General features: G+C 35.5%; 1 protein-coding gene across 5 annotated transcripts in view; it reads left to right on the forward strand.

Annotated features, from left to right (window-relative positions):
* The window catches only part of MOK (MOK protein kinase), a 101,661-nt gene that overhangs the window by 48,416 nt on the left and 26,294 nt on the right, over window positions 1-26,951 (forward strand). For 2 of the 5 annotated variants that reach the window (XM_007473551.3, XM_007473550.3), the window contains exons 3-4: window positions 10,758-10,847; window positions 12,858-12,928. In XM_007473551.3, coding sequence (XP_007473613.1) covers window positions 10,758-10,847; window positions 12,858-12,928 — 161 coding nt within the window. Of the gene's footprint in view, window positions 1-654; window positions 812-10,757; window positions 10,848-12,857; window positions 12,929-26,951 lie in introns of all 5 variants that reach the window. The other 3 variants (XM_056811248.1, XM_056811249.1, XM_056811250.1) reach the window with 3 other exon arrangements.

The following is a 26,951-nucleotide window of genomic DNA, read 5'->3' on the forward strand; positions in this document are numbered from 1 at the left end:
GTGATGGAATACTATTGTGCTCAAAGGAATAATAAAGTGGAGGAGTTCCATGGGGACTGGAACAACCTCCAGGTATTGATGCAGAGTGAGAGGAGTAGAACCAGGAAGACATTATACACAAAGACTGATACAGTGTGGTACAATTGAATGTAATGGACTTCTCCATTAGTGGCAATGCAGTGATCCTGAACAATTAGGAGGAATCTGCAAGAAAAACCACTGTCCACATTCAGAGGAAACACTTTGGGAGTAAAAACACCGAAGAAAAACACCTGCTTGAATACATGGATTGAAGGGATATCATTGGGGATATAGACTAAATGAACACCCTAGTGCAAACATCAACAACATGGAAATACGTTCCGATCAAGGTTACAAGTAATAGGCAATGAAATTGGGCATGGGCTGTGGGAAGGGTGGGTGGAGCAGAGGGAGGGAAATAATGTGATTATTGTAACCAAGGAATAATGTTCTAAATTGACTAAATAAACTAATTCAAATGGAAAAAAACAAAAACAAAAAAATAAAGTTGAATAATTTATTTTACTTTTAAATACCCAAACAATAGAAACACGAAGTATGAGTAACTTGATAAGGCTAAATTATGAAACAGTACTATCATATTTATAGGTTATTGGTTTTTTTTTTTTAAAGGTTGATTTTTGGGGTAAAAGAAACAACAAAAGGAGATCATCAAGGGACCAAAAGGACCTAAGGGTTTAAAGATTAAAGTGGAATTTAAAGAATCAAGAAGGAAAGGCAGAAGAGTTCAATTAGTTATCTTTGGGCTAAATCTTCTGATGCCTTCCCTGTAAGTGAATCATAACCTTTTTTCGGGGAGGAGATAATAGAGTAGAAAGTTGTATGAATGGAGAGAGAGGAGGTACAATAATGTTCCCCTACCAGCTCCGTAGAACAGACATTCAAGAGTTAATTCCTATAGTCCTGTTTTGATGAACATTTTTGAGATTGAATGCCCAAAGTGCAATTTCAAGCTGCCTGTGAGGTCCCTCCCCACCACTCCCCTTGCTTTACTCCAGACAGTGGAGGGAGGAAGTGCTCACATTGAGTAGCTAGACAGAGGGGTGTGGCATACAAAGAAAAAATGTCCTTTGCCAACATATGGCTATAGCCCTCAATAAGTGGGAGAGTGGGGAAAACTGGGAGAAGAAGATAAAGGATAGGACAGACTGAGATGTGGAATAAAAAGAGAAGGTTTTATTCCACAAAGGGAGAAGAAAAAGTGTTACTATAGAACTTTTCTATGGTAGTAATATACTTATTCAGTTGAGAGAGGTACATTACAAAGGTTTTGTCTGGGGAGTAATCTGCATATGAAGAACTGTATCTGTATTGTCCTAAGAGAAAGGAAGAAAGGATTTCAAGGACAACCAGCATCCAAAGTAGAAAGGGAGACAGAGAGGGTGAGAGACAGAGAAAGAGTGTGTATATGTGTATATGTGTGTATGTTTGTGTGAGTGACATTCAGCCAAACCTGGTAACATGGCTTTAGGAATGGAGTCACAGGGCAGGGGGCAGGGGTTAGAACTGGTCCTCAAAATGTGGAACTCTTGTCCAACAGTATATTTCATGAATTGATGTTTCTAAGAGTGAGGCTTATTAGAAGTTAGAAATAGTAGGGCAAGCTCTACAAAAGCAATAACAGGTGAGATAGAAGTATGATGTGGGTTGACACTAGTCAGTAAGGGATAGTAATAGGAACTGGACCCTCAGACTCTGAAATCTTGCATTTCTTACTAGCTAATACTGATTAAATTTCAATGACAAAATCTATAGTTTCAGTATTAGTCAAGCGTGAATTTAAGATTGTTCAGTTATCTACTCTGTGTACTAAATCTGCAACATTCTATATTAGGCATCAGTTTTGTGTTCTTAGAAATAATTAGCTATATAGATCCTCCAATGTACCACATCCCACCTTCCCACCCCCATGTTCCCACTAGAAGGGCAGCAAGACCTCTCCCATGTTGACAAATGATGACAAGGTGGACAATGGAGGAACACAGAACCTGTGTACTGCCAATTCTGGCATTCCAGAAGAATCCCCCAATCTTGCTCATGCTCCTAATTCTCTATGACAACAAACCTCAAAACATACCTCCACCTGAGATTGGAAAGGGAGATGTTAACCTACTAGACCCCAGTAAATATGCCAACCTTGATCCATTGGGTTTGGAAGCTGCCACTCCTTGGTGGAAGCTCCACTCCTTGGAGGAACCTGCCACCCTACAGATGAGCTGCGACTTTCAGCTCCAAAGAGGCTTCTCTACTAGCCTCTGGGCTTGTCCGTCAGCCCTAAGGCTACCTGATTAGCCCCTAGACTATTCCTTCTGCTATTAGGCTATTACACCACCAAAAACCACTTCTATTTCAAATAAAATTCTTTTCTTCTGGACTGAATGGAGTTTGAATCTTCCCATACTTGGGGTGAGACTCTGCTACAAACTTGGGTGTGTTTCTCCTACATCAGGTAAGTCACACTTGGTACTTATGAGACTTTCTCCTGTAATATTTATTGAAAAAGGAAATGGGATTGGAAAAATGGGGGATAATGGGAGGTTTGTATGGGGTAATGAGTAGTTAAGGGGAGAGAGGATATATTGCTTGGTGAGGCAAGGGAGAGAGATGCCCCCTGCTGAGAGGAAACAGCAGGGGTCCAAAGAGGTCTGTTTGTCTTTGAATGACTGAAACTGAAGTTCAGCTCCCTCTATGACCAGAAAAGATAGTCCACTTATCTGACTGCGAATTTAATAATATAAAGTTTAATAACTAGTTGGGATTGGAGTTTTTTTCTCAGCTTCAGACCTGAGGTCAGGCCCAGAGGCTGGCGGAGAGTTTGTCCCACTCCCGTCTACTCTCATTGTTCTAATTCAGAATCTTAGCAGTACACAGAAAGCAACAAGGTCTGACCTTCAGTGATGAATGGGCCTGAATCTTCGGGCTGAACCAAGAAGAGGTGGCACACCACACCAGACTGGGCTGAACAAGCTCCTTCCTCCTCCAACAGTCGGAAGCAAGTCTCTGCCCCCCCCCCCCCCCTCCCGCAGGAAGGAAGTGCCAGTCACAAGACCCAACTGCCACACCCGGCAGGAAGGAAGTGCTAGTCACAAGACCCAACTGCCACTCTCAGTTGGCCCTTTCCCCCACAAACTGTCAGTCTAATTTCCTTTCCACAATCGTCCCCTTTTTTTGTTGTGACCTTCCCAAGGTCACATATTTATATTATAGTTATTAATTTACTAAATCTACTCTAAGGAATTCTTAGCAGGAAAATTTGGGCAAGGGTAATTTTGGGGTTTTACAATAAATTCAGTACAATAAATATTGAACAAAACTATTACAAGAAATTTGAATCTTAGTGCTAATACTACTTACTCTAAGTTAACCAAAACTAATACATTATATATAGAAATTATTTACATATAATACAACAATATACATTGTTCCATGTCATGATGTCAATCAAATAGAAATATCTATTGATCTTTCTATTTGCCTAAGACCTTATGGAACTAACTAAATACATATTTACATTTTTCATAAATACAATTTCAGACACTTGTTTATATAAACAAGGTCTCTCAATATGTCAGTTTGTGATTTTGTGTTTTGTGTCTAATAGTGTTGTGTTGAATTAATACTTATCAAGTTTCTTCAGATTTCCACTTCTCATGTTGACTGATGGATCTCTTCTTTCTTCCATGTTATGTAGTGATGCATGCTATTTCCGTAATATGTGAAATTACTTTATTTTTATTATTTCAACACACTCAGTCTTACATATAAGTCTCATGTTCAATCTGTCCTCTTCTTATATAAACAAATTTACAAAGTTAAAAGTCTTAGCTGTCCATTTCAGCTTTTCTTCTTTGTTTCTTGTCTCTAGCATCTTTTCTTGATGCTTTTCCTCTGGGCTGGTTTAAAATCTTTTCCTCTGGGATGCTTTTCCTCTGGGATGCTTTTCCTCTGGGTTGCTTTTCCTCTGAGATGCTTTTCCTCTGGGATGCCTTTCCTCTGGGTTGCTTTTCCTCTGGGTTGCTTTTCCTCTGGGCTGGAAAGTTGTCTCAAACATTATGTTCCATTATTATTTTTTGTGGTGTACTTTTTATGTTAATCAGTTTTTGTTTCCATTTCTCAGCCCTATCTGTTGTCTAATTATCTTCGATGTCTGTTACAGTGATGTTGAACTTTTTCTGGTTTAACGTGGGAACAGTGAAACCATGAGTCTTTCTTTCCCTGCAACTTTTATAGCTGTTGGGGTAGTAAGTAATACTTCATGTGGTCCAGTCCATTTTATGTCTGTAGCCAATTTTCTATTGAAATTTTTTAAGTATACTAAGTCTCCTGGTTTGATGTTGTGCAAATTGTAATCCAGGGGTACTGTTTGTTATATCAAGCCCATTTCATGCAATTCTGCTATTCCTGTCTGTAAAGCTTGTATATATTTTGTTAATTGACAATCACCACCTATCATGGCAATGTAAGCTGGTTTACAAGTCCTTCCTTGCCAAATTGCGTGTCCATATAGCATCTCAAATGGAGAGATGTGCAAATCTCCACTGGGTCGTGTTCTAAGATGGAACAGAACTAATGGCAGAATGTTTGTCCATTTTTGGTGTGTTTCTGCACAAAATTTTCCTATCAATGTTTTAATGTCTTTATTTAATCTTTCCACTTGCCCTGAACTTTGGGGATAATATGGTGTGTGGTATGTTGCTTGTATTCCTAGATTTTTATAAATTTCATTTAATATTGACTGAGTAAAGTGACTTCCATGGTCTGAGTCCAATTTTGAGGGAATCCCAAATCTAGGTATGATTTCTTTTAATAGGATTTTGACCACAAATGCTGCGTTGTTCTTTTTAGAAGGAAAAACTTCTGGCCATCTAGTCAGTCTGTCTATGATGACAAGGCAATACTTAAACCCTTTGTCTTTTGGCATATTGATAAAATCTATCTGTATGCATTCAAATGGAGTATATGCTAAGGGACGACCTCCTAAGCCTTTGGTCTTATAAACTCCCTGATTGAATTGCATACAAATTTTACATTTTTGACAAATTCTTATGGCATATGAGGATATTCCTGGTGCAGTCCAAAATCGTCTCATTGAATCGATCACAGCTTGGGTTTCACAGTGTCCTTGTGCATGTATTGCATTGCACACGTGATAAAATAAATTTTTAGGCAGGATGGGCTTGCCTAGTTGCGAAAACCATATTCCTCTTATTTGTTTTGCTCCTAAGTTCTTTATCCACGATTGAATTTCCTGCTCATTATAGGCATCAGTTAGATTGCCCTATTCAACTATTGAGAAATTCAATACATGAAAAGGTCATTCTCTAGCTCCAAATTTTGCTGTAATGTCAGCTCTATAGTTTCCTAAAGATACACTCCTCATGAGGAACATAAAGAGAAGAAAGAAACAAGTAGCCCATGATTTGGAATATGAAATTCAGAATAGACTGGAAGAGAAGAGAAATATCAAGGAGAACATGAAACAGCAAAATAAAATTGCTTAAAAGTTTAGTGGGAAAGCAAAGAGGAAAGATTTTTAATTACTTATTCAACTGGACAAGGAAGAAGGGTCAGAAGAGAGGGAACAATTGATCTTACAGTTGTCCCTTGCTATATCGCAGTTTACTTACTTAAAAAATAAATCTAATTCTGTATCATGGAGTTTTTGCTATATTGCTGGATTTGGCAGATGAGTACTGTGCCATACATAATGGAAAAGCAGTACTACTGCTTGTGCCAGTTTGCCAACATGAGATTGTACATGGCAAACTACTGGCTGATGGAATGAAAGGTGACCAGCTACAGTGTTGTGTTCTGTATCCTGGGCACTGATTGGCTCAGTGACTGTAGCACTGTGTCCATATGTTCACAGAAAGTTTAAGAGCATATGAAGTGTTTATAAGAGTACAGAAAAGGTTAATAAGAATATGGAAAAGGTTTATAGAAGAGTGGGAAGGGTTTATGAAGCCTTAAAATACATATAAAGAATAAAATAAATATAACGGCTGCTACTTCGTGGATTTTCAGATTTTTACTTATCGCAAGAGTCTTTCTGTGATAGGTGAGAGATCACTGTATTTATCTTTTAGTAAACATTTTTTAAGCATCTCCTATTTACCAAGCACTCTGTTAACTGCTGTGGATACAAGGATATAAATGAAACAGTTCTTTTCCTTAAGGATCTTGCAGTTTGAGGGAGATGGCATATGTTTCAAGATAGTTTGATGGAGAAGGCCTTTGTTGCTGGACAAGTAAACAAAGAATTTATGTAGAAGATTTTACTTGAGGTAAACCTGGAGGTGATAATTAGGATTCTAAGTGGCAAAGGTTAGGAAGTAATGCATTCCAGTCAGTGAAAAGGCATGGAGATGAGAGATGTAGTATTATAGGTAAAGAACAAGAAGAATGCCAATTTTAGTGGAACATAGTATGTATGAAGGGGAATAATAAGTAATAATGCCAAGAAGCATGTTGGGGCTAGTTTGTGAGGGGTTTTAAATGTCAAAAGGAAAAGTTTGATTATAGGGGCAATAGGGAATCATGAGTCTCATATTTGAGTACATCATGAGATCTGAGCTTTAGGATTGTTTCTTTTGCATCTGACAAAAGATGGCTTGGAGAGAAGAAGGACTTTTGAGGCAGGATACCAGTTAAGAGGCTATTGTGATAGTATAAATAAGAGGTCAATTAATCAGCCTTTAAACATTTATTAAGCACTGTGTTCCAGGCACTGCTACACTCTCAGAATACAAAGTAAGGTAAAAAAAAAGATGTTCCTTGCTCTCAGGGATCTCAGAGTTTAATGGGGGAAACAAGAAATAACTCTGTCCAAACAAGCTATTATGGATTAAATTAAAAATCATCAATAGAGAAAAGGACTTGCATTGAGAGATCAGGAAAGGCTTCTTGTAGAAATTGGGTTCTGTGACAAGGAAATCACATTAAAAGACTGATATATATTAATTTAAGGTCGCCAAGGAATTCAGCTATGTAATTCCTAAATGAAAACTCAAGTCAGCAGTCAATCTTTTATGGAGTTTAATTACAACAGGAGGAAGAAAGGAATTAGAGATAGAGAGAGAGAAAAGGGAGAGAAGGGAATAGGGCTTAAATACCCCTTCTGTTTAGGCTGGGCCAAAAGGCCCAAGCCCTTAGATAGCTGGGGCAAAGAAAAGAGATCAGTCCCTATTACTCACGTGACCAAAATGGAGAAACAGTCTCAGAGGCCCCCACCTTCAGCTTCCTTCAGAGCAAGCTTCTCAGAGCACACTCCAACCACTCAGCCAAACTCCTCAACCACCACCCTGAGTCTTCAGAGCCCTCTATCTTTAAGGAAACCATCCAAGTTCCCTCCCCTCAGTTCTCACATCTACCAATCACTGTCCATCAATTTCCCTGTGCCAATGGAGGCTCTAGCTTAACCCAGGACCGCCCAGAGGTCTCTGGCTTTGCACATGTCTGTTGAAGGTCATATTTTCAAATAATTAAATCTTTGATCCTTTGCTACAGCCCTTCCTAAATCCTGTTAACCTGAGTAGGGTAGAGATTGGAATAATTAAATTTTGATCTATGCTGCAGCCCTTCCTCAATCCTGTTAGGACTGAGTAGGGTGGAGATTGATTCCAAGTATCTCCATTGTATCAATTCTAAAATCAATCATGACTCAAAGAAATTCCTGTTCTATGCTTAAGCATAGGTCAAAGTCCTTTCCATTGTTCAGCAAAAGGTTTCTGTCCTAAAGTAATCTTAAGAAGGGAGGAGGAGGAAACTCTCATGCCAATGGGGTTCACATTCCAATAGCCAAGACTCACTATCAATAGGAAATTTTTCAAGTATGAAATTTCTCAATGGTGAAATTTCCAACATTTATAAGTCTAAGGAATTTTAAGGTTTACAGTTCATAGCTGGACTATAAAGGAATATATAAAGGAATCTAAGGAAGCTAGGAATCTGAGATGAGGAGGGAGAGCATTCCAGGCACTGGGAACAGCCAGTAAAAATGTCCTCCTGAGGTATGGAGAGTCTTGTTCAAGATATAGCAAGGAGGCCAGTGCTACTGGATTGAAGAGTACATTTAAAAAATTGGGTTTTTAAAAAATTTTTATTTTTTTAGTCAATTTAGAACATTATTCCTTGGTTACAGGAATCATATTCTTTCCCTCCCTTCCCTCCCCTCACCTTTCCCATAGCCTACACACAATTCCACTGGGTATTACATGTGTCCTTGATCAGAACCTATTTCCGTGTTGTTATTTGCACTAGGACGTTCATTTAGAGCCTACATCCCCAACCATATCCCTTTGACCTATGTAATCAAGCAGTTGTTTTTCTTCTGTGTTTCTACTCCCACAGTTTTTCCTCTGAATGTGGATATTGTTCTTTCTCATATATCCTTCGAGTTCAAAGAGTACATTTTAAGGAATTATGTATAAGAAAACTGGGAAGGAGTGAAGTCAGGATCTACTGGAAATTCTGAATGTCTTTGCATGCCACAGAAAGGATTTTATATTCAATCCTGTGGCAAGCCACAGGAGTTTATTGAATAGGGGAGTAGGAGAGTGAATTTAGGAAGATCATCTGTGGCAGCTAGGTCAACCAGCCAGGCCACACTGCAACAGACTAGGCATGAGGTGATAAGGGCTGGAACTAGGGTGGAGTCTGTGTCCTTGTAGACAAAAGGATTAAATGCAGTAAATATTTTAGAGATATAAGTGATAATATTTGTAACTGATTGGATCTGTAGTATTGAAATAACTATAATTAAAATACTAGGTAGAGGGGGCAGCTGGGTAGCTCAGTGGATTGAGAACCAGGCCTAGAGACTGGAGGTCCTAGGTTCAAATCTGGCCTCAGACACTTCCCAGCTGTGTGACCCTGGGCAAGTCACTTGACCCCCATTGCCTAGCCCTTACCACTCTTCTGCCTTGGAGCCAATACACAGTATTGACTCCAAGATGGAAGGTAAGGGTTTAAAAAAAAATACTAGGTAGAACATGTAATTATAACTATTTATTAAGCTAAGGGAAGGGAAGGAAGGGAATTGAGAAGATCTAAACCTACACCCCAAAAGTCAGTATTCTAACCCATTAATAACTTTCTATACTAATCTAATTAATTCCTTTATAACAATTTAAGATTAAGAGAGGGGCTGGTAGGAGCAAGGACAAAGGGCCAAAGTAGTGTCACAAACTGGAGTCCTCTTTGGGTCTGGCACAAGTCCCAGTACGAAGAGCAGCACTGCAAGAATCAGGAGGGAGAAATGGTTTCACTCACTCAGTCCACCTGAGTGGAGTGCTAACCACTATCTCTACCACTTCCTTTAAGATGGATTGATTGAAGGAAGATCCCAGTCTCCTGGCAGCTTCAAAGTCTCCTTCTTCCTCCTTCAGAGAAGAAACTGTCAGTGAACTCTGTCTCAGCTCCTGAGTGGAGTTCTACAATATTGGCCTTGTTTCTGCCCTGCAGGATATCCTGCTTTTATCAAAGAGCTAATCCTTATAACAATACAAGGAGAGTGAGAAAAAGAATTGAGGGTGAAAGAATGAGAAATGAATAACTTTGGTCAATTCAAAGAACTTGGGATAAAGTCTGGTAAATGGGAGTGAGTTGTAGGAAGGGCATCTGAGCACTAAAATCAAAGAAATGGAGCCTAACTCTGAACTATAACCTTTATAATGAAAAATGGAATGAAAATTGAAAAATACTCCACATTACTAATAGAGATGCAAATAAGAACAACAGGCACAAATAAAGTCAAGGAAATAGAATGTTTTGGTTTTTTGGGGGGTTATGGAGTTTTTCACTACTGATAGAATAGAAAACTTGTGAGATTGTAGACATAGAGAATGTTAACAAGATGAACAGTTTTGTAGTATGCAAATAAATGTTACAAGTGCAAACATATGATCCCAAAATTCCACTGTTGAGAAGTGCTAATAAAAACAGAAATGCTTAAAGATTTTCAGAGTACTGTTCAATGTAAATACCTAAAAAAGGGTAAACAGTCTAAATGGCAAAATGGTTATATAAATTGTGTTATATTGATGTAATGGAAAACTGAAATCTAATTAAGGTGAACAAGTATGAGGACAATGCGTAAATCTGGAAAAACCTTTATGAAATAATTCAAAGCAAACTAGAACCAGAAAAATAAAGCAAATGCTCTATCTGATTATATGGTGAAAAAGTAAATGAGAAAGGACAAAAAACTCTGTTAACAGCTTTACAGAGACTGATATTTTAAAATTGTATTATATCTTATTTATTGAAATTAACTTTAATGTAAATGGTTGCTAAGTAAGCTTATTTATACTGATGTTCAGCATCAAGTTTTAAATAAAACATTAGATAATTTTAAAGTAGAACAAAAAACTAATTCTCAGGATATGCCTCTGTCTCTCTTTTTCTCTCTGTCTCTGTCTTACATTCCTTTGTGCAACAAAAGCCCCCAAATTCTTCTGTGTAACCAAGGATAAACTTTAGTGTTTATCCAAAGCTCCATCAGCCTTAGTTTTCAGAGGTTAATGGTGAAAATAGGTGCATTTAACCATTCTTTAACTACAGATGTCCTGTTGTAGAAGAATTTAGAAGATAGTAATTGTGCCAGAAATAGCTCCTTTAAAAGAAGTTATGAACCTGTATATTAAATTATTCTTTAACAATCCTCACTTAAAATATAAATCTAAGTTGTAAATTGTATTTTTTTACCTACCAAATAGCATTGAGCAAGTGAACAATCTACGAGAAATACAAGCACTGAGGCGCCTGAATCCACACCCAAATATTCTTACATTGCATGAAGTTGTCTTGTAAGTATAATTGGTTTTACTTTTTCAACTTTTTCTATATTTTGATGCTTATGATTTAATCCTTCTTTAGCAGAAAGTAAATGTCAAGATTCTTGTCTTTATGTCAAGATTTTAAACCTTTTTTGTCTGCTTAAAAAAACAATCATGCCTTTTTAAAAAATTCATACTCTTGTTTAATTTGGACATTTAATGTGCACACCAGATGACTGACTTCCAGAGCTGGAATTTCAGTTTATTAGACAAACATATTCAACAACAACAACAACAATAACAACAAAACCCTAAGGGAAATAACTAGCTTACATAGAAAAAAAATATAGACCAGTAGTTGAAAGTCCAGGAGACCCTAAGAATGACTTTGAAACTTAGGAACATGTTTTGAAATTGAATTTATATATTTACTTTTTCATGTAAGAAATATTAAGAGCCTGCTATGTGCAGAAATACTACTTAGCCTTGGAAGTGATAAGAATATATATATATATATATATATATATATATATATATATATAAAACACACCAAAAAAATACTTCCTGAACTCATGTAGTTTATAATCTAGGGGTTCAATTGATGACTTAATGGGAAAACATTGACTTATTTCAAAGACAAGACCTTTCCATTTCCCTTTTGCCATTTGTTTACTGCATTAATGTTGTATAACAAAACCCTATAATTTCAGGGGAATTTTTATTCAATTCTAATTATGAGATGATTGTTTTAAAGTTTACCTGGTAGCCTAATATGCAGTGTACAACATCTCCTTAGGAGGACTGTGAAATTTGTAGTCTGATAGGTCCAAATGTATCTCTAGACACAGCTATAGAATTGGAACTTAAAGGATTCTGGCTTTAATTTTCTGTGATCTACTTCAATAAATATATTAATAGAAAGTAGTCATAAATTCAGAGGCCAGGCTCCAAATAACTCCACCAAAATCTTGGCCCTTAAAACCTACAAGGAATGCAAAGAAAATTTGCCACCAAATTAGAGATCATTTTAAAATAACATTTACCCTTTGGCTAACAACTTTGAATAAATTAGTTTTCTTGGGCAGTTTCATTATCCCTAGACTGACAATAGACCACTCTCAAGGGTCCTTTTATAAAATATATATATTTTTAAAGTTCAAATGTCCCTAAAGTAGGTTTAGGGTAATCCAGAAAAAATTAGCTTAAATATCTCTGTCTATCCACTTTGAGGAGATTGGAATTAAGGTTAAGTCAGGCATGTATTGAGTCGTTTTTGTCTTGCTCATAATTTTGCTGCGGCTAATTCATGATTCCATTCTTTTCTCATTTCTCAAAACAATTTTATAGGTAAGTTTTGATAGCAAAACCATAGTAGAACTCTTCTCCCTGTGTACACAGTTATAACAATGATAGCTTATATTTGTCTTGTGTCTTAGAGTTCACAAAGTGTCTTCCTCACACCGTGCAGTAGGCAGATAGGTATTCTCACCATTTGACCAGAAAAGGAGCTAAGATTCAGAGAAGGGCACTTGAAGCCAGGGTTTTTTTTTTGTTTGTTTTTGTTTTTGTTTTTGTTTTTGTTTTTCTGTTACAAGTCCAGTGCTCTATTCACTTTATGCTGTACAAAAACTGGTATTTTGAATTGGAATGGCTTTTTGTTTCTTTCATTCTCCTCACTTAGCGCAGATGCTTCCTATTGGGGTTTTCTTTTCATTCTGAATCTTGCTAATTTTATTTTTTCAAGACACAGCCTAACTATATGCCTTTTAGATATCCTTGAGGTTTTATGTTATTTATTTTAAAACAGACTTTTAGAATTCTGCCTTGAACTAATAATCTCTTGTTAACATTTCAACTTAACTTTGTCTATTTATGAATATTGTTTTAAAACAAAATCTTCCCTTTTAATCACTAAGCTGTTGTCTTTGTACAATGTGTAGGAGTGCCTTATGTTTACAAACTATGTTTAGAAATGAAATGAAGATTTGATTATACTTCCTGATGAGGAGAAAACAGAATAAAAAATGCTTTTTTCTTCAGTGACAGAAAAACTGGTTCTCTTGCACTAATATGTGAACTTATGGACATGAATATTTATGAGCTAATACGAGGTATGTTGACTAACTTGAAAGCCAATCTAAAGTCCTATTTTAAAGTATAGAGTTGTTAGACTAATTTGCATATGTTGAAATTCTTTGGTTTTTTAAAATCTTTATTTTGTAATGGTAGTGGTAACTAATGTTCAGTGCAGTGACATTATACTCACTCACTCACTGGAGATTTCTCACTCAGCAACTTGAGATGCTGTGATGATCATTTCAAAGCAAGGAAGCATATAAACCATCAGAGAATCCCAAACAGATGTTAAAAAGACCATGACATCCTAGGAGAGTTCCTCCGACTTGTTCAGAGTATATTTGCTCTTATTTTTAACAAGCTAGATTATTGGGGTTTTTTTTTTTTGGCTGATTAGAACCAGGAAAGGGAGGGTATTTGTAGAACCAGGCACAAGTATAGGGAGTGACTACTGACTATCCAATATTAAGACTAAAAAAAATATATATATTAAAAGCACAGTAAGTAGTCCAGTACCATTTGGTATAGGAGACCAATGACCTAACTTAGCTCAATGGCCTCTGAGAGCATCACTGTATTATGGTAAAATATAGTAATTGATCTTTATAAAAATGATTATCACCAAAAAAGATTGTTATGTTCAACATGCTCTGTTTAAGAAGGTAGGAAAACAGGGTAAGAAGTTTAAGAAGTTTTTCATTTAAAATAATTTAAATTATAAAATGTTTTATGTTTAAAGGAGTAAGCCATATTTTATTTGAAAGTTGGCTTATGTGGAATACCTCTTTCCTTAGAAGTGTCAGAAAAGTTAGGTGTTAAAATATATTACATTCAAACAAGTCACACATGCCATTCAGAATAATTCTGTACATTTGTGTCTAATGTAAGATAGGATGAAGCATATAATCAATTTTTTAAAACTCAACTTTATTCTCTTAGTTTGTATTACTTTTTGATTATTATCCTAGCTTATTGATAGTCTGCATTTCTGAAGCACATACTTTTAATAGTCAGTTCTCAAGGGGGCAGCTGGGTGGCTCAGTGGATTGAGAGGCAGGGCTAGAGACAGGAGGTCCTGGGTTCAAATTTGACCTCAGACACTTCATAGCTGTGTTACCCTGGCCAAGTCACTTAACCCCCATTACCTAGCTCTTACCACTCTTCTGCCTTAGAACCAATACCCAGTACTGATTTTAAGACAGAAGGTAAGGGTTTAAAAAAAAAAGTCAGTTCTCAAAACTCAGATATAAGGGAGAATTTCTGTGAAAATACATATACAGATATTCAAAGCAATTTATTTTTGAATTAAAAAAATTTTAACTCCCAAGAGTAAGAGAATGTGTCTAATTGGAGAAATATAATTTGAACCATCTCTCTCCATTTAGACATACTTGTAGAAAACAAAGAATTTTATAACTTGCCATTCATCCTCTCTGCTTGTCTCTAAGTCCATCCCTTCTTTCAAAGCCCTGTTCAAGTCTTAGTTCCCCCAAGAAGTCTTCCTCGGCCATCCCAGTTCTTGGTGATTACTCCTTTCTCTGAATTCCTCCTATAGCACTTATTGTCTCTGCCACTCATTTGATACTTAGCATATATGACCTTGCATTATCATTAATCTTTTTATGTATGTAGCGATATCCCTAACTGGATTGCAAGTACTTCTAAGGCAGGCACCATTCCTAATAACTCTTTTTGTAACTGCAGTGCCTGATACATAATAGGTGTTCATTAAGTTTATTGATGATGACGATGCCATATTGTAATGAGCCAGTCCCTGCTGATTTACAATGAATAGTTATTCTCTTGTTTTTCTTTACAAGCCTCTTAGATTATTGGGTATGTTCTCTTAGATTATTGGGTATGTTGGGTGATAAAGGATAAGTTAAATTCTAAAATGGGAAAACAGTCACTCAATAATATGTATTTAGTAATATGTTTAGTAGCATAGGAATATAAAGAATATAAAGAAAGTATAAGACTAGATTCTTGTTCTTAATGTGTTTATAATCTTGTTGAGGCAAAACTAAAACAAGGCGAAATAATGGACAGTTGCACTTGTGATGTAGAAGAAAGAGCACTCAGTTCAGTCATGAAGCCTGATAAAACCAGCTCCATCACTCGTTTGCTTTATTTGGGCAAGAATACTTCTTTCAGCATCTTAGATTTGGCAACTAAGATATTGATGTGGTGATTTTGAAGAGAGGCATTTTTTTTAATATGGTATCAGAAGCTAGACTGCAGAGGGGTTTATAAGAGCGTGAGAGGAGAGGAAGTGGAGACACCTAATGTATATGACTTTCTCAAAGGATTAGGTGAGGTTTTTTAAGGATGGGGAAGATATGGGCATGTTTTCAGTCATCAGGGAAGGAGCCAAAAGATACAGAAATATTGAAGAAAAGAGAGTAGAGATGATATTTGAGTAATTTGCTGGAGAAACTGGGAGGGGATGAACTGAAAGGAGAATGTAAAGATTTGTCTTTCAAGGAATACTGTCCTTTCTTCATCTAAGACCAGAATGAAGGATATTTTGATGGAGTAAGGAAAGAGCTCATGGATGCTGAAGTTAGTAACTAGGCATAGTAATAAAGGACTAGGAACCAAAATTACAAGCTTGGATCTTGGGCTTTCAGTCATTTAGGTCATTAAATTAGTCCAGGATATCCCACACATGGTATTATGATTAACATTTCTCCCCCTCCCTGTAATATCATTGATCCAATTAAATCACATAGTAAAATATGTGAAACTGTGGTATATTGAAGAGTGCAGGGCTAGGGAAAGTCAGAATGATCTGTTTATATTCCAGCTTTGACACTCAGTGTGTGTCTGAGGGCAGGTCACTTAACCTCTGAACTTCAGATTCTTCATCTGCAGAATGAGGATAATTATATTTATATTATGTACCTTGCAGAGGAGAATGCTGTGTAAACTTCAAAGTACTGTAGAAATATGAGCTAATATCTTCTATTGATCATACCCTGTGTCTCTGAAACTAATTGTGTTATAAAACCATTTTATTTAGTGTTTTAAAGTAACCAGTGAATTACTTTAGATCCTCCCTATGTAGGAAAGATCCACATAAGATTAGATTTTTCTCCACAGGGATGGAAAGTACAGTGTTTTAAGCAAGGTTCGTCAGCATGCCTTCAGACTTTTTTTGTTCTTGAGGAATATCAGTATGTGAAAATGTTGACTTGAGGGTAGCCCCTGCTTCAAAATGCAAGATGTACATTTGCTCCTGTGAAATTCAAGATGGGTTATCTCTTAAAAATTGAGGACCTCATGTTTTTAGCAGATATTTTTGATTAATTATAAAACTGTAAACTTGTGCCTAATCAAAACTTGTGTGGTTGCAAAATTACATTTGTCTCCATAAATATCTGTTGACTTGATTTGCATATGGACAATTTTGAAAGTATGTCTAGAGCTATACACACACACACACACACACACACACACACACACACACACGGAGCTTATGGTTATAAATTGGTTCTGTAAAAGCTCAGTTTAGAGGTGAGAAGGCAGTAAGTTGTATAGGTGTTGTTAGAAGTTTTCAATATTATGAAAGGAATCTTGTGGGTTTAATCATGTTCCAATAGAGTTTTGCAATATGAAAATGAGGTTTGCCATATAAAATTAATCATTTGTCATGGCATATGTTATTCTTTTTACATAGATATCAACCTGAATTCTGGATGTGTCTTCCTTGTACTACCTGCATCTATCTTTCAAGACCTATTAATTTTTCAATTAGAACATTGTTGTGTTATAATGGCCTCCTTGCTGTTACTCCCACAAGACACTTCATTTCCTGACTCTGGGAATTTTCTCTGGTTGACCCCCATGCCTGGAAGTCTTTCTTCATCAGCACTTCCTGGTTTCCCAGGCTTTCTTTAAGTTCAGCTACTGTTTTAAAAAAATATTATTATTATTTTAAACTCTTAAACTTCTGTCTAAGAATCAATACTGTGTATTGGTTCTAGGGCAGAAAGAAGAGCAGAAAGGGCTAGGCAATGGGGGTTAAGTGACTTGTCCGGGGTCACGTAGCTGGGAAGTGTCTGAGGTCAGATTTGAACCTAGGACCTCCTGTCTCTAGGCCTGGCTCTCATTCCACTGAGCTGCCCAGATGCCCTCTTACTATCTTTTTAAAAGCCTTCATAATCCCTCATAATGCTAGTACCTCCCCCTGTTGAGATTCTCTCCAGTTTATCTGGCATATATCTTATTTATACATAGGTGTTTGCATATTGTCTCCCTCAATTATGAGGAGCTCCTTGAGAGAGCAGGCATGGCTTTTGCCTTTCTTTGTCTCATAAGCACTTAGTGTCTGGCCTATAGTAGGTGCTTGCTTGTTGGCTTGACCTTACAGAGTGTACAATAGTTATGTGACTATTTTAACAAATGGTAATGGTTCCAGAATTATTTGACTTTTAAAAATACTAGGTAATAATATGATACTACTGAGGTTAGTGTCTTGTATTCATGTTTATATCTACCAATGAGTATTGTTATGGTTCCCATCCATGCAGATCATTCCTAATCTTGATTAGTTCTCTACCCAAGGATTGCTGCTATGGACTATGGTTGAAATAATAATAAGTTCAACTCCACAATGGAAAAACGACTTAAAGTGCTATCTTGGTGACAGTGTGTCATTATTGGTATCTTTGTATGTGCACAGTTCTGGGATATAGGCCATAAAAGTTTTTATCAGATATGCTAAAAATCATCAGTGGATGATATTATTTTCAAGTGGGCTTCTTTATGTTGATGATCTGAATAAAAAACCCTGTGGAATATTTTTAATGCAATTTTTTTGGTGTAAAGTGACATCTGTAACCACAGATAAATTAGCAGGGACAAGAGCTGATTGCTTCTAAGTATTAGAACTAAAACATTTAATAATGGTACTAGAATCCTCAAAATAGGGTTCTTCTATAATAGGAAGCTTGGCCCTTATTTTAGAAAAAATAATCAGGGAGTATTTGGCCTGGAAAAGCTAACATTTAGGGGAAACATTTCTTGTATTCAAATATCCAAAGAGAGAATGGAAGAGAAAAAATATTATGTGTACCCCAGTGAAGATCTAGTGGGTAGATGTTACAAGGAATCACTTTGAGGTTCAGCATAAAGAAGAATTCTGTGAAATCAGAACTGAATAAAAGTAGAATGGGCAATTTTGCAGTTAGGGAAGCCCATTGGAGGTCTTGAAGCTGAGGTTGGTAGCCCATTGGAGGTCTTGAAGCTGAGGTTGGTAGAAGGGTTGGACTGGATGATCTCTGAGAGCCCAATTCTAATCTAATAGTTAATAATTTGGCCAGATGAGTTCCTAGAAGATTTTATCCCCATTATAAATCTTGTTCATAACAGCTTGCTTTTCAAACCTCTGTGTTGTTTTAATGGAGGAAATGAAAAGAAATACCCAAATGTAGTGCTTCTTCACCAATTATTAAAAACTAAAGGATGAAGAAATTGGCTTTTCTATTTCTTTCATAAGGAAATATAACTAAAAAAGCTTTAATTTCTCTTTTAAACTTCTTTCTTTTTTTATTATGAATTTGACAGCACCAACAATTTCCAAATACAAAGAATAAAAAAAGTGGATTGTACATGAATCTCCTTTAACGGTCTTTTAAATATATATTACCATGTTAATTGCAAAACTATCTATTGCATTTTGCTTTGAACCTCCTATTCTTTTCTATGGGTTTTGAAGTGTTTCACAGGGGTTCTTATCATCTTGCTGTTATTAATACCTTTCTTCTGTCAGTTGCTCCTCCCTTTTTCTCAAAAACCAAAAACTCTTGTTAAAATGTGTAAACAAACAAAAATATATTTACTCACTAGTCATGTTCAAAAATGTATTTGCCTCAATTTCATTACTTCTCTATCATGGTGTGGAAAGTAGGTTTCATCGTAATAAGTCCTTTGAAGTTGTACTTGGTCATTGCATTGATTAAAATCTTTCAGAGGTGTTTTTCCAATATTAAGGTTATTGTCTAAATTGTTCTCTTCATTCTTCTCACTTCACTTTCCATTAGTACATACAAGTTTTCTCAGATTTCTCTGAATTTATCACTGTCAATAATATTCCATTATATTCTAAGATCATAATTTGTCCACTTGATGGAAACTTGTTTTATTTCCATCAATTGTTACAACAAAAAGTGCTGCTTCAAGTATTTTTGTATATATTTCCCCTTTTTCCCTTTTTCTTTAATCTCTTTGAGGTATATTCCTAGTAATCTCTGGGTTAAAGAGTGTGTGCAATTTAGTGCCTTTTGGGGTATTGTTTCAAATTTTTGTCTATAAAAGCACAACCAATTTATAATTCTAGCATTGGTGTATTTGTCTTCCTACCCACCCCTTTCAATAATTTATAAATTTCCTTTTATTGGTAATTTAAAAAAATTGGATAGATGTGAGGTGTGCTTCAGAGTTGTTTTAATGTGCATTTCTCTAATTATCAGTAATTTGTTGCATTTTTTCCATATAGTTATTGGTAGCTCAGATTTCATCCTTTGAGAATTGACTTCATATCCTTTGCTCATTATCTATTGGGGAAAGATTCTTGTTCAGTTGAGTAATTTCTTTGTCTTTAATATTATAACTGTCAGATAAGCTTGCTGCAAAGATTTTTTTCCACAGCTAATTATTTTACTTCTAATTTTTAAAAAATTTGTTTTATTTTTGCAAAGTTTCTTCATTTATGTAAAATCAGAATTATTTATCATCTTTGATTTTTCTTTATCCTCTATTTGATCAAGAACTCTTCCCCTACACACAGTTGTTAAAAAGCATTTCTTTTGAGGGCAGGTAGGCAGTTCAGTGGATTGAGAGTCTGGCCTGGAGATGGGAGGTCCTGAGTTCAAATCTGGAATTAAATACTTCCTAGCTGGGTGACCCTGGGCAAGTCACTTAATTTTAATTCCCTAGCCTTTACCACTCTTTTGTCTTATAAATGATACTTAATATCAATTCTTTTTTTTAAACATTATTTTATTTGGTCATTTTCAAACATTCATTAGAAACAAAGATCACCTTTTTTTCCTCCCCCTTCCTCCAACCCCTCCCTTTGGCGATCCATGATTCCTTTGGGTAACACATGCATCCTCAACCTGAGCCCATTTCCATGCTGTTGGTTTCCATAGTAGGGTGTTTATTCAGAGTCTCTCCTCAATCATATCCCCTCCACCCATGTAGTCAAGCTGTTGTCCTTCTTCTGTGTTTTTACTCCCTCCGTTTGTCCTCTGCTTGTGGGTAGTGTTTTTTTTTCCTCCTTGATCCCTGCAGGTTATTCAGGGACATTGCATTGAGGCCAATGGAGAAGTCCATTAAGTTCTATTGTACCACAGTGTATCAGTCTCTGTGTACAATGTTCTCATGGCTCTGCTCCTCTCACTCTGCATCACTTCCTGGAGGTTGTTCCAGTCTCCATGGAATTCCTCCACTTTATTGTTCCTTTTAGCACAATAGTATTCCATCACCAACATATACCATAATTTGTTTAGCCATTCCCCAATTGAAGGGCATCCCCTCATTTTCCAGTTTTTTGCCACCACAAAGAGCACGGCTATGAATATTCTTGTATAAGTCTTTTTACTTATTGTCTTTTTGGGGTACAAACCCAGCAGTGCTATGGCTGGATCAAAGGGCAGACAGTCTTTTATTGCCTTTTGGGCATGGTTCCAAATTGCCCTCCAGAATGGTTGGATCATTTCACAACTCCATCAGCAATGAATTAATGTCCCCACTTTGCCACATCCCCTCCAGCATTCATTACTTTCCTTTGCTGTCATGTTAGCCAATCTGATAGGTGTGAAGTGATACCTCAGAGTTGTTTTGATTTGCATCTCTCTGATTATCAGAGATTTAGAACACTTTTTCATGTGCTTATTAATAGTTTTGATTTCTTTATATGAAAACTGCCTATTCACGTCCCTTGCCCATTTATCAATTGGAGAATGGCTTGATTTTTTGTACAATTGATTTAGGTCTTTATAAATTTGAGTAATTAGACCTTTGTAAGAGGTTTTTGTTATGAAGATTGTTTCCCAATTTGTTGCTTCCCTTCTAATTTTGGTTACATTGGTTTTGTTTGTACAAAATCTTCTTAATTTGATGTAATCAAAATTGTTTATTTTACATTTTGCGACTCTTTCTATGTCTTGCTTGGTTTTAAAGTCTTTCCCTTCCCACAGGGTCTGACATGTATACTATTCTGTGTTCACCTAATTTACTAATAGTTTCCTTCTTTATGTTCAAGTCATTCACCCATTTTGAATTTATCTTGGTGTAGGGTGTGAGGTGTTGATCCAGACCTAATCTCTCCCACACTGTCTTCCAGTTTTCCCAGCAGTTTTTGTCAAATAGTGGGTTTTTGTCCCAAAAGCTGGGGTGTTTGGGTTTGTCATAGACTGTCTTGCTGAGGTCACTTACCCCAAGTCTATTCCACTGATCCTCCTTCTAGCAAGTACAAAATTGATTTGATAACCACTGCTTTATAGTATAGTTTGAGATCTGGGACTGAAAGGCCACCTTCCTTTGTATTTTTTTTTTTCATTATTTCCCTGGATATCCTTGATCCTTTGTTCTTCCAAATGAACTTTGTTATGATTTTTTTTAAATCAGTAAAAAAAGTTTTGGAAGTTCAATGGGTATGGCACTAAATAGATAGATAAGTTTGGGTAGGATGGTCATTTTTATTATATTGGCTCGTCCTACCCATGAGCAGTTAATGTTTTTCCAGTTGCTCAAGTCTAGTTTTAATTGTGTGGAGAGTGTTTTGTAGTTGTGTTCATATAGTTCCTGTGTTTGTTTCGAGAGATAGATTCCTAAGTATTTTATTTTGTCTAAGGTGATTTTGAATGGATTTCTCTTTCTAATTCTTGCTGCTGAGATGTGTTGGAAATATATAGGAATGCTGATGACTTATGTGTGTTTATTTTGTATCCCGCAACTTTGCTAAAGTTGGTGATTATTTCGATTAGCTTTTTTGTTGATTCTTTAAGTAGACCATCATATCATCTGCAAAGAGTGATAACTTGGTCTCCTCCTTGCCTATTTTGATGCCTTCAATTTCTTTTTCTTTAATTGCTACTGCTAGTGTTTCTAGTACAATGCTAAATAATTGAGGTGATAATGAGCATCCTTATTTCACTCCTGATCTTATTGGGAATGCATCTAGTTTATTCCCATTGCAGATGATGTTAGCTGATGGTTTTAGATATACTGTTTATTATTTTTAGGAAAGACCCTTCTATTCCTATACTTTCTAGTGTTTTTAATAGGAATGGGTGCTGTATTTTATCAAAGGCTTTTTCTGCGTCTATTGAGATAATCATGTGGTTTTTGTTGGTTTGCTTGTTGATATGGTCAATTATGTGGATGGTCTTAATATCAATTATAAAAAAAGGGTAGTAATATCTTTCTTTGGTCCTCTTATTTTTGATGTGATATTTTATTTCTAGGTATATATCCATGACTAATTTTTGATGTGATGTTTTATACTTGGGTATACATTTGGGCTGACTTTAGTGTATGTTGTGAGATGCTGATCTAAATCCAATTTTATGCCTTACTAATTTACAAAAAGTATCAAAAAAAGAATTTTTAGTTGAATCTTTAGGGCTAAGTAGGCCATGATATCATCTGCAGTTTATAAAATCATTATTTTTTCCCTTTGCCTAAATTTATTCCCTTAGTTTCTATTTTTGTCTTATTGCCATAGCTAGCATTTCTAGCATTATATAAAATAATACTGGTGATAATGGACATAATTGCTTTACCCTTTATTTTATTGGACAGACCTCTAAGATTTGTCTCTTACATATAATGTTCATGGTCTTGACACTATTCATTAAGGAAAGGTCTTTTTAGTCCTTTGTTTTTTATTGTTCTTAACAGAAATGTGTTCTATTTTGTCAAAAACTTTTTCTGTATCTGCTGAGATATAACATTTTTATTTTTGTTGTTACTATGTTAATGTTGATAACTAGTTTTCCTACTAAACCAACCAGTATCCATGGTATGAATTCAATATAGTGTATAATTTTTTAAATGTTACCTCTTTGCTCATATTTTTGTTTAATGTTTTTGGGTTGATATTTTAGTGATTTTGATCGTTTTTTCTTTCCCTGTACTGCCTTTCTCTGATATAGGGAACATTATTCATGGAAGGATACCTTTTTTTATTTTTTAAGGAGTTTATATAATATTGGAATTAATTACTCTTTGAATGCTTAATAGAATTCAATCCTTTTTGTCCTGGGAGGGTTTTTGATTTTTCCTATGGGAGTTAATTTATGGCTCCTTTGCGATTGTGTTAAAGAAATTACTTTTTGTACTATTAACTTATGTATTTTGTAGTTTTGTAAATATTCATACATTTCTTTTATGTTACTTAGTTTTGTTTGCATAGTTGGGCAGAGTAATATTTTCCTTCATTTCTTCTTCATTTGTTGAATTTCAGTTTTTGATATTGCTAATTTGATTTTTCTCAGATTTGCTAATAAATTATCTTATTCTCTATTTTAGTTTTTTACCAGTTTTTCTATTTTGCTTCTAATTTTGCTAATATTTTTTATTTTTAGAATTTCCAATTTGGTGATTTGTTGTAGTTGGTTTTATAAATTTGTTGCTCCTCTACTTTTATTTTGGTTGTATGGACAGTTTATTGATCTGTTTTTGTTTTTGTTTTTTTGCTGATAAAAATAACTAGAGGTTTAAAATTTCCCCATTGATTTGCTTTGTCTGCATCCAAGAAGTTAGAATATTGCCTCATTGTTGTCTTTTCATTGATGAAATAATCTTTTATTAATATGAATTGTTCTTTGACCCACTAAATGTTTATGATTAAATTATTTACTGTCCATTAAAATGTGAGTCCTTTTTTCTGTTGCAATTGAAATTAAGGTAAACTGAAGCAGTAAGTTTCCAAGCATGCTCATTTTATTGACAAGGCCAGCAAATGGGGTCTTTAGCTCCTCAACAAGCAAGACTCTGAAATGACACTTGACATATTATTTTTATGGGTAGCAGTGGAACATCCAAAAACTAGACAGTAGATGAGGAAAACAGTATGATTTGTTAACAAAGTAGAATCATTATAGATGTGGGGGGCAAGGTGATTGGCTGGCAATTTGGAATGCAAGGCTAGCAACAACTTCCTTTAATCACTCACTTGTGTAAATCACTTGTGTAAAGTCTGGCTACTTAGTGTCATAGAAATAACAGACTTGGCTTTCTTCACGGACAGCTAGTGTTGCAGAAATAACAGACCAGACTCCCTGGCATCTACATGCATCCTTCAACAATAATAGATTTCCTTGACATTAGAATAGGAAGAGTGATTAGCAGGAAAACTCAGCTTCTAAACTTAACTCAAAGACCAGTGATTTACAGGAAAACTAAACTCCCTAACTTAACTCAGAGACCTGACTTAAGTAATTACACAAAATGTTGGTAGTATGATATAAAATGAAATCAATTACAGAATAAAATCAATTTGATTTTCTCAATTTTTACTTCACAGGGCCTTGGCTAGTTATGATTTTTATTATGTTATTGCTAGCAAAGGGAATGTTTAGTATTTGTGCTTTGCTGTAATTTGTCTAGGAGGTTTTTATATCTTAGAACCTAGTTAATTTTTGTAAAAGTTTTATATCTGGGAGTAGGAGAAATATGTGTGTTTATTTCAATTCCCATTTGGTAATTACCAAGAGCTATCATTTCTAGTTTTTCTAAAGTTCTGTTCAGGTCTTTATTTCTTGTATTATTCATCTTTGTTAGATTTGTCTAGGCCTAAAAGAAACATTGAAGCGACTATTAAAGTTTTGCTGTCTATTTATCTTGAAATTTAATTAACTTTTCTTTTAAGTACTTAGATGTGTCAGTCAATGAAAAAATATATAGTATTGCTATTACTTAATTACTTATAATGTCTTCAAGCATAGTATCATCTTCATATTTATTGCTTTCAGTTGTCTGTTTTTATTATTACCTTGTCTGACATGATTCCTACCTGTTTTTTTTTTTTTCAATTCATCTGTGCATAATAAATTCTGAGCCAGGCCCTCATTTTTAACTCTGTGTGAAACCTGTTTTATGTATATTTTTAAAAAAAATCTATTCTTAGATTCTGTTTTCTTATCCCTTCAATTCTTTTTTATAGATGAGTTCATCCCATTCACATTCATGGTTATAATGGCTAATTGTGTATTTCTCTCCCCCATATCTTCCTATACTTTCCCCACTCTTTGATTCCCTTCTTCTGTCACAGAGAAGGTGGTGATAAAAGAGAAAGTGTGATCAGCACTATTAGGGATCCAAAGTTGACATGATCTTCTCCAATTCCCCTCCTCTTTTTTTTTTACCTTTGCCCAAACCCATATCACTGCTTTCAATCTCCAGTTATGACCCACTCTTGAAGTTTACATTTATTTTGCTTATAACTATTCCCTCCTTATTCTACTCTCCTTAAATCCTTATCTTCTCTTTCCTTGTCTCCATCTATTTCCCTGTTGTATTTCATGTTTTACTTCACCAGATATGTGTATGTGCATTTGATCTTCCTTTGTTAGGTTCAGAAAAGAGTGATGCTCCCATGTGATTTCTGTTCCACATACTCCTTTATTTTTTTTATTTTTTTGTCTTTTAGCACATCTCAATTATGAGAAATTTATAGTGTTTCCTGTGCTTCTTCTTTATTGCTTTAGAGTATTCTTTTTTCCCTTTAAAAAAATACTGTTTGAAAGAAAAATTTATTATCAGTATAGTTGAAAATGATAATGTACAGAAAGTCAAGATACTATGGAATGCCAAGGGAAAAAACCGTGCATTCTCAGAGTAATCAAGTGCAAAGACAAGATGTGTTCCCTCAAAACACCTCTTGAATAGGATAAAATAAAAGCCTGAAAATTCTCCACTTGAAAATAAGCCAGAGTCAGAAAGCAAGAGTTGAAGGAAGGTAGCAGTTTTTATTCCTTTCATGAAAACTTCTTTTCATGATGCCCTAATGGCAAATGCAAATGTCTGGGTGCAAGAACAAACCTTTTATAGAAATCCTAATACAAGACTTTCTCTTCCCTCCTCTGTCTACTTCCTTGTCTGGGGGCCAAGACTTACATACTGATCATGTAGGATAAGCACAAAATACAGTGAAGTGAAATACCACAAAATAAACAAGGAGAGTTACATCTTCCAACACTCTCATGAGATAAGTAACTGAACTGCCAATTGCTGTTACATCAGAAGCCTCTGTACTTTCTCAGGATTGCCCTGGAATCATCTAGTTAAATAGTCAACAAAAAGTAACAAACTATTCCTCCATATCTCCCTCTCAACTGGAGTGCCAACTGGGTACCTCTGCCCTGAGACTATGGGTTTGCAAGCTGAATGTCATTCTGAAAATAATACACTCAATTCTATCTCACTTACCTCCAAGCCCCTGCACATAATTAATCCGATTATTGCAAATAGCTTCTCTGAGTAAGTTGAAGATATTGCATTTGCCTTTCTTCAGTGAATTGGAGTGGGGTGGGTAGGGTACTACTACTGGAGGGAGATTAGGACTGAATATCTATGCAGGAGACACCTTTGACCTGTTTGCTAGACTTAGGGTTAAGGTCACACAGCTAAACCATATTGGCCCAAACAGTGCCCTGAGAAGTCTTCAACAACATTACAAAAACTTTAGCTGCCCTCTTATTTACTTTGTTGTCTTGTTTTGTTTTTGGCTATTCGTCTTGCCTATCATTTCTCCAATTCTTGTATTTTTCTTTCTGTTCTGCTTCCTACTTTTGCAAATTAGCATCAAAGACTTTTAGGTATTACATTTGTGCTTTTTGTCACTTATAGACACTCTGTTTCTGATTATCCTTTCTGATACTATTCTGATATTATAATTGTGATTGTGATTATGATTGTGAAATAGTTATAAAACTATCTATTGGATTATAATTCTCATAATATTCTCCATTCATAATTCTATCCATGGCATCTGACATGCTTACTCTCCCCCTTTTTGCCCCTCATTCCCTTTGCTGGAAGGTAGGC

This window comes from Monodelphis domestica, chromosome 1 (genome assembly GCF_027887165.1).
Source record: "Monodelphis domestica isolate mMonDom1 chromosome 1, mMonDom1.pri, whole genome shotgun sequence".
Taxonomy (NCBI): domain Eukaryota; kingdom Metazoa; phylum Chordata; class Mammalia; order Didelphimorphia; family Didelphidae; genus Monodelphis; species Monodelphis domestica.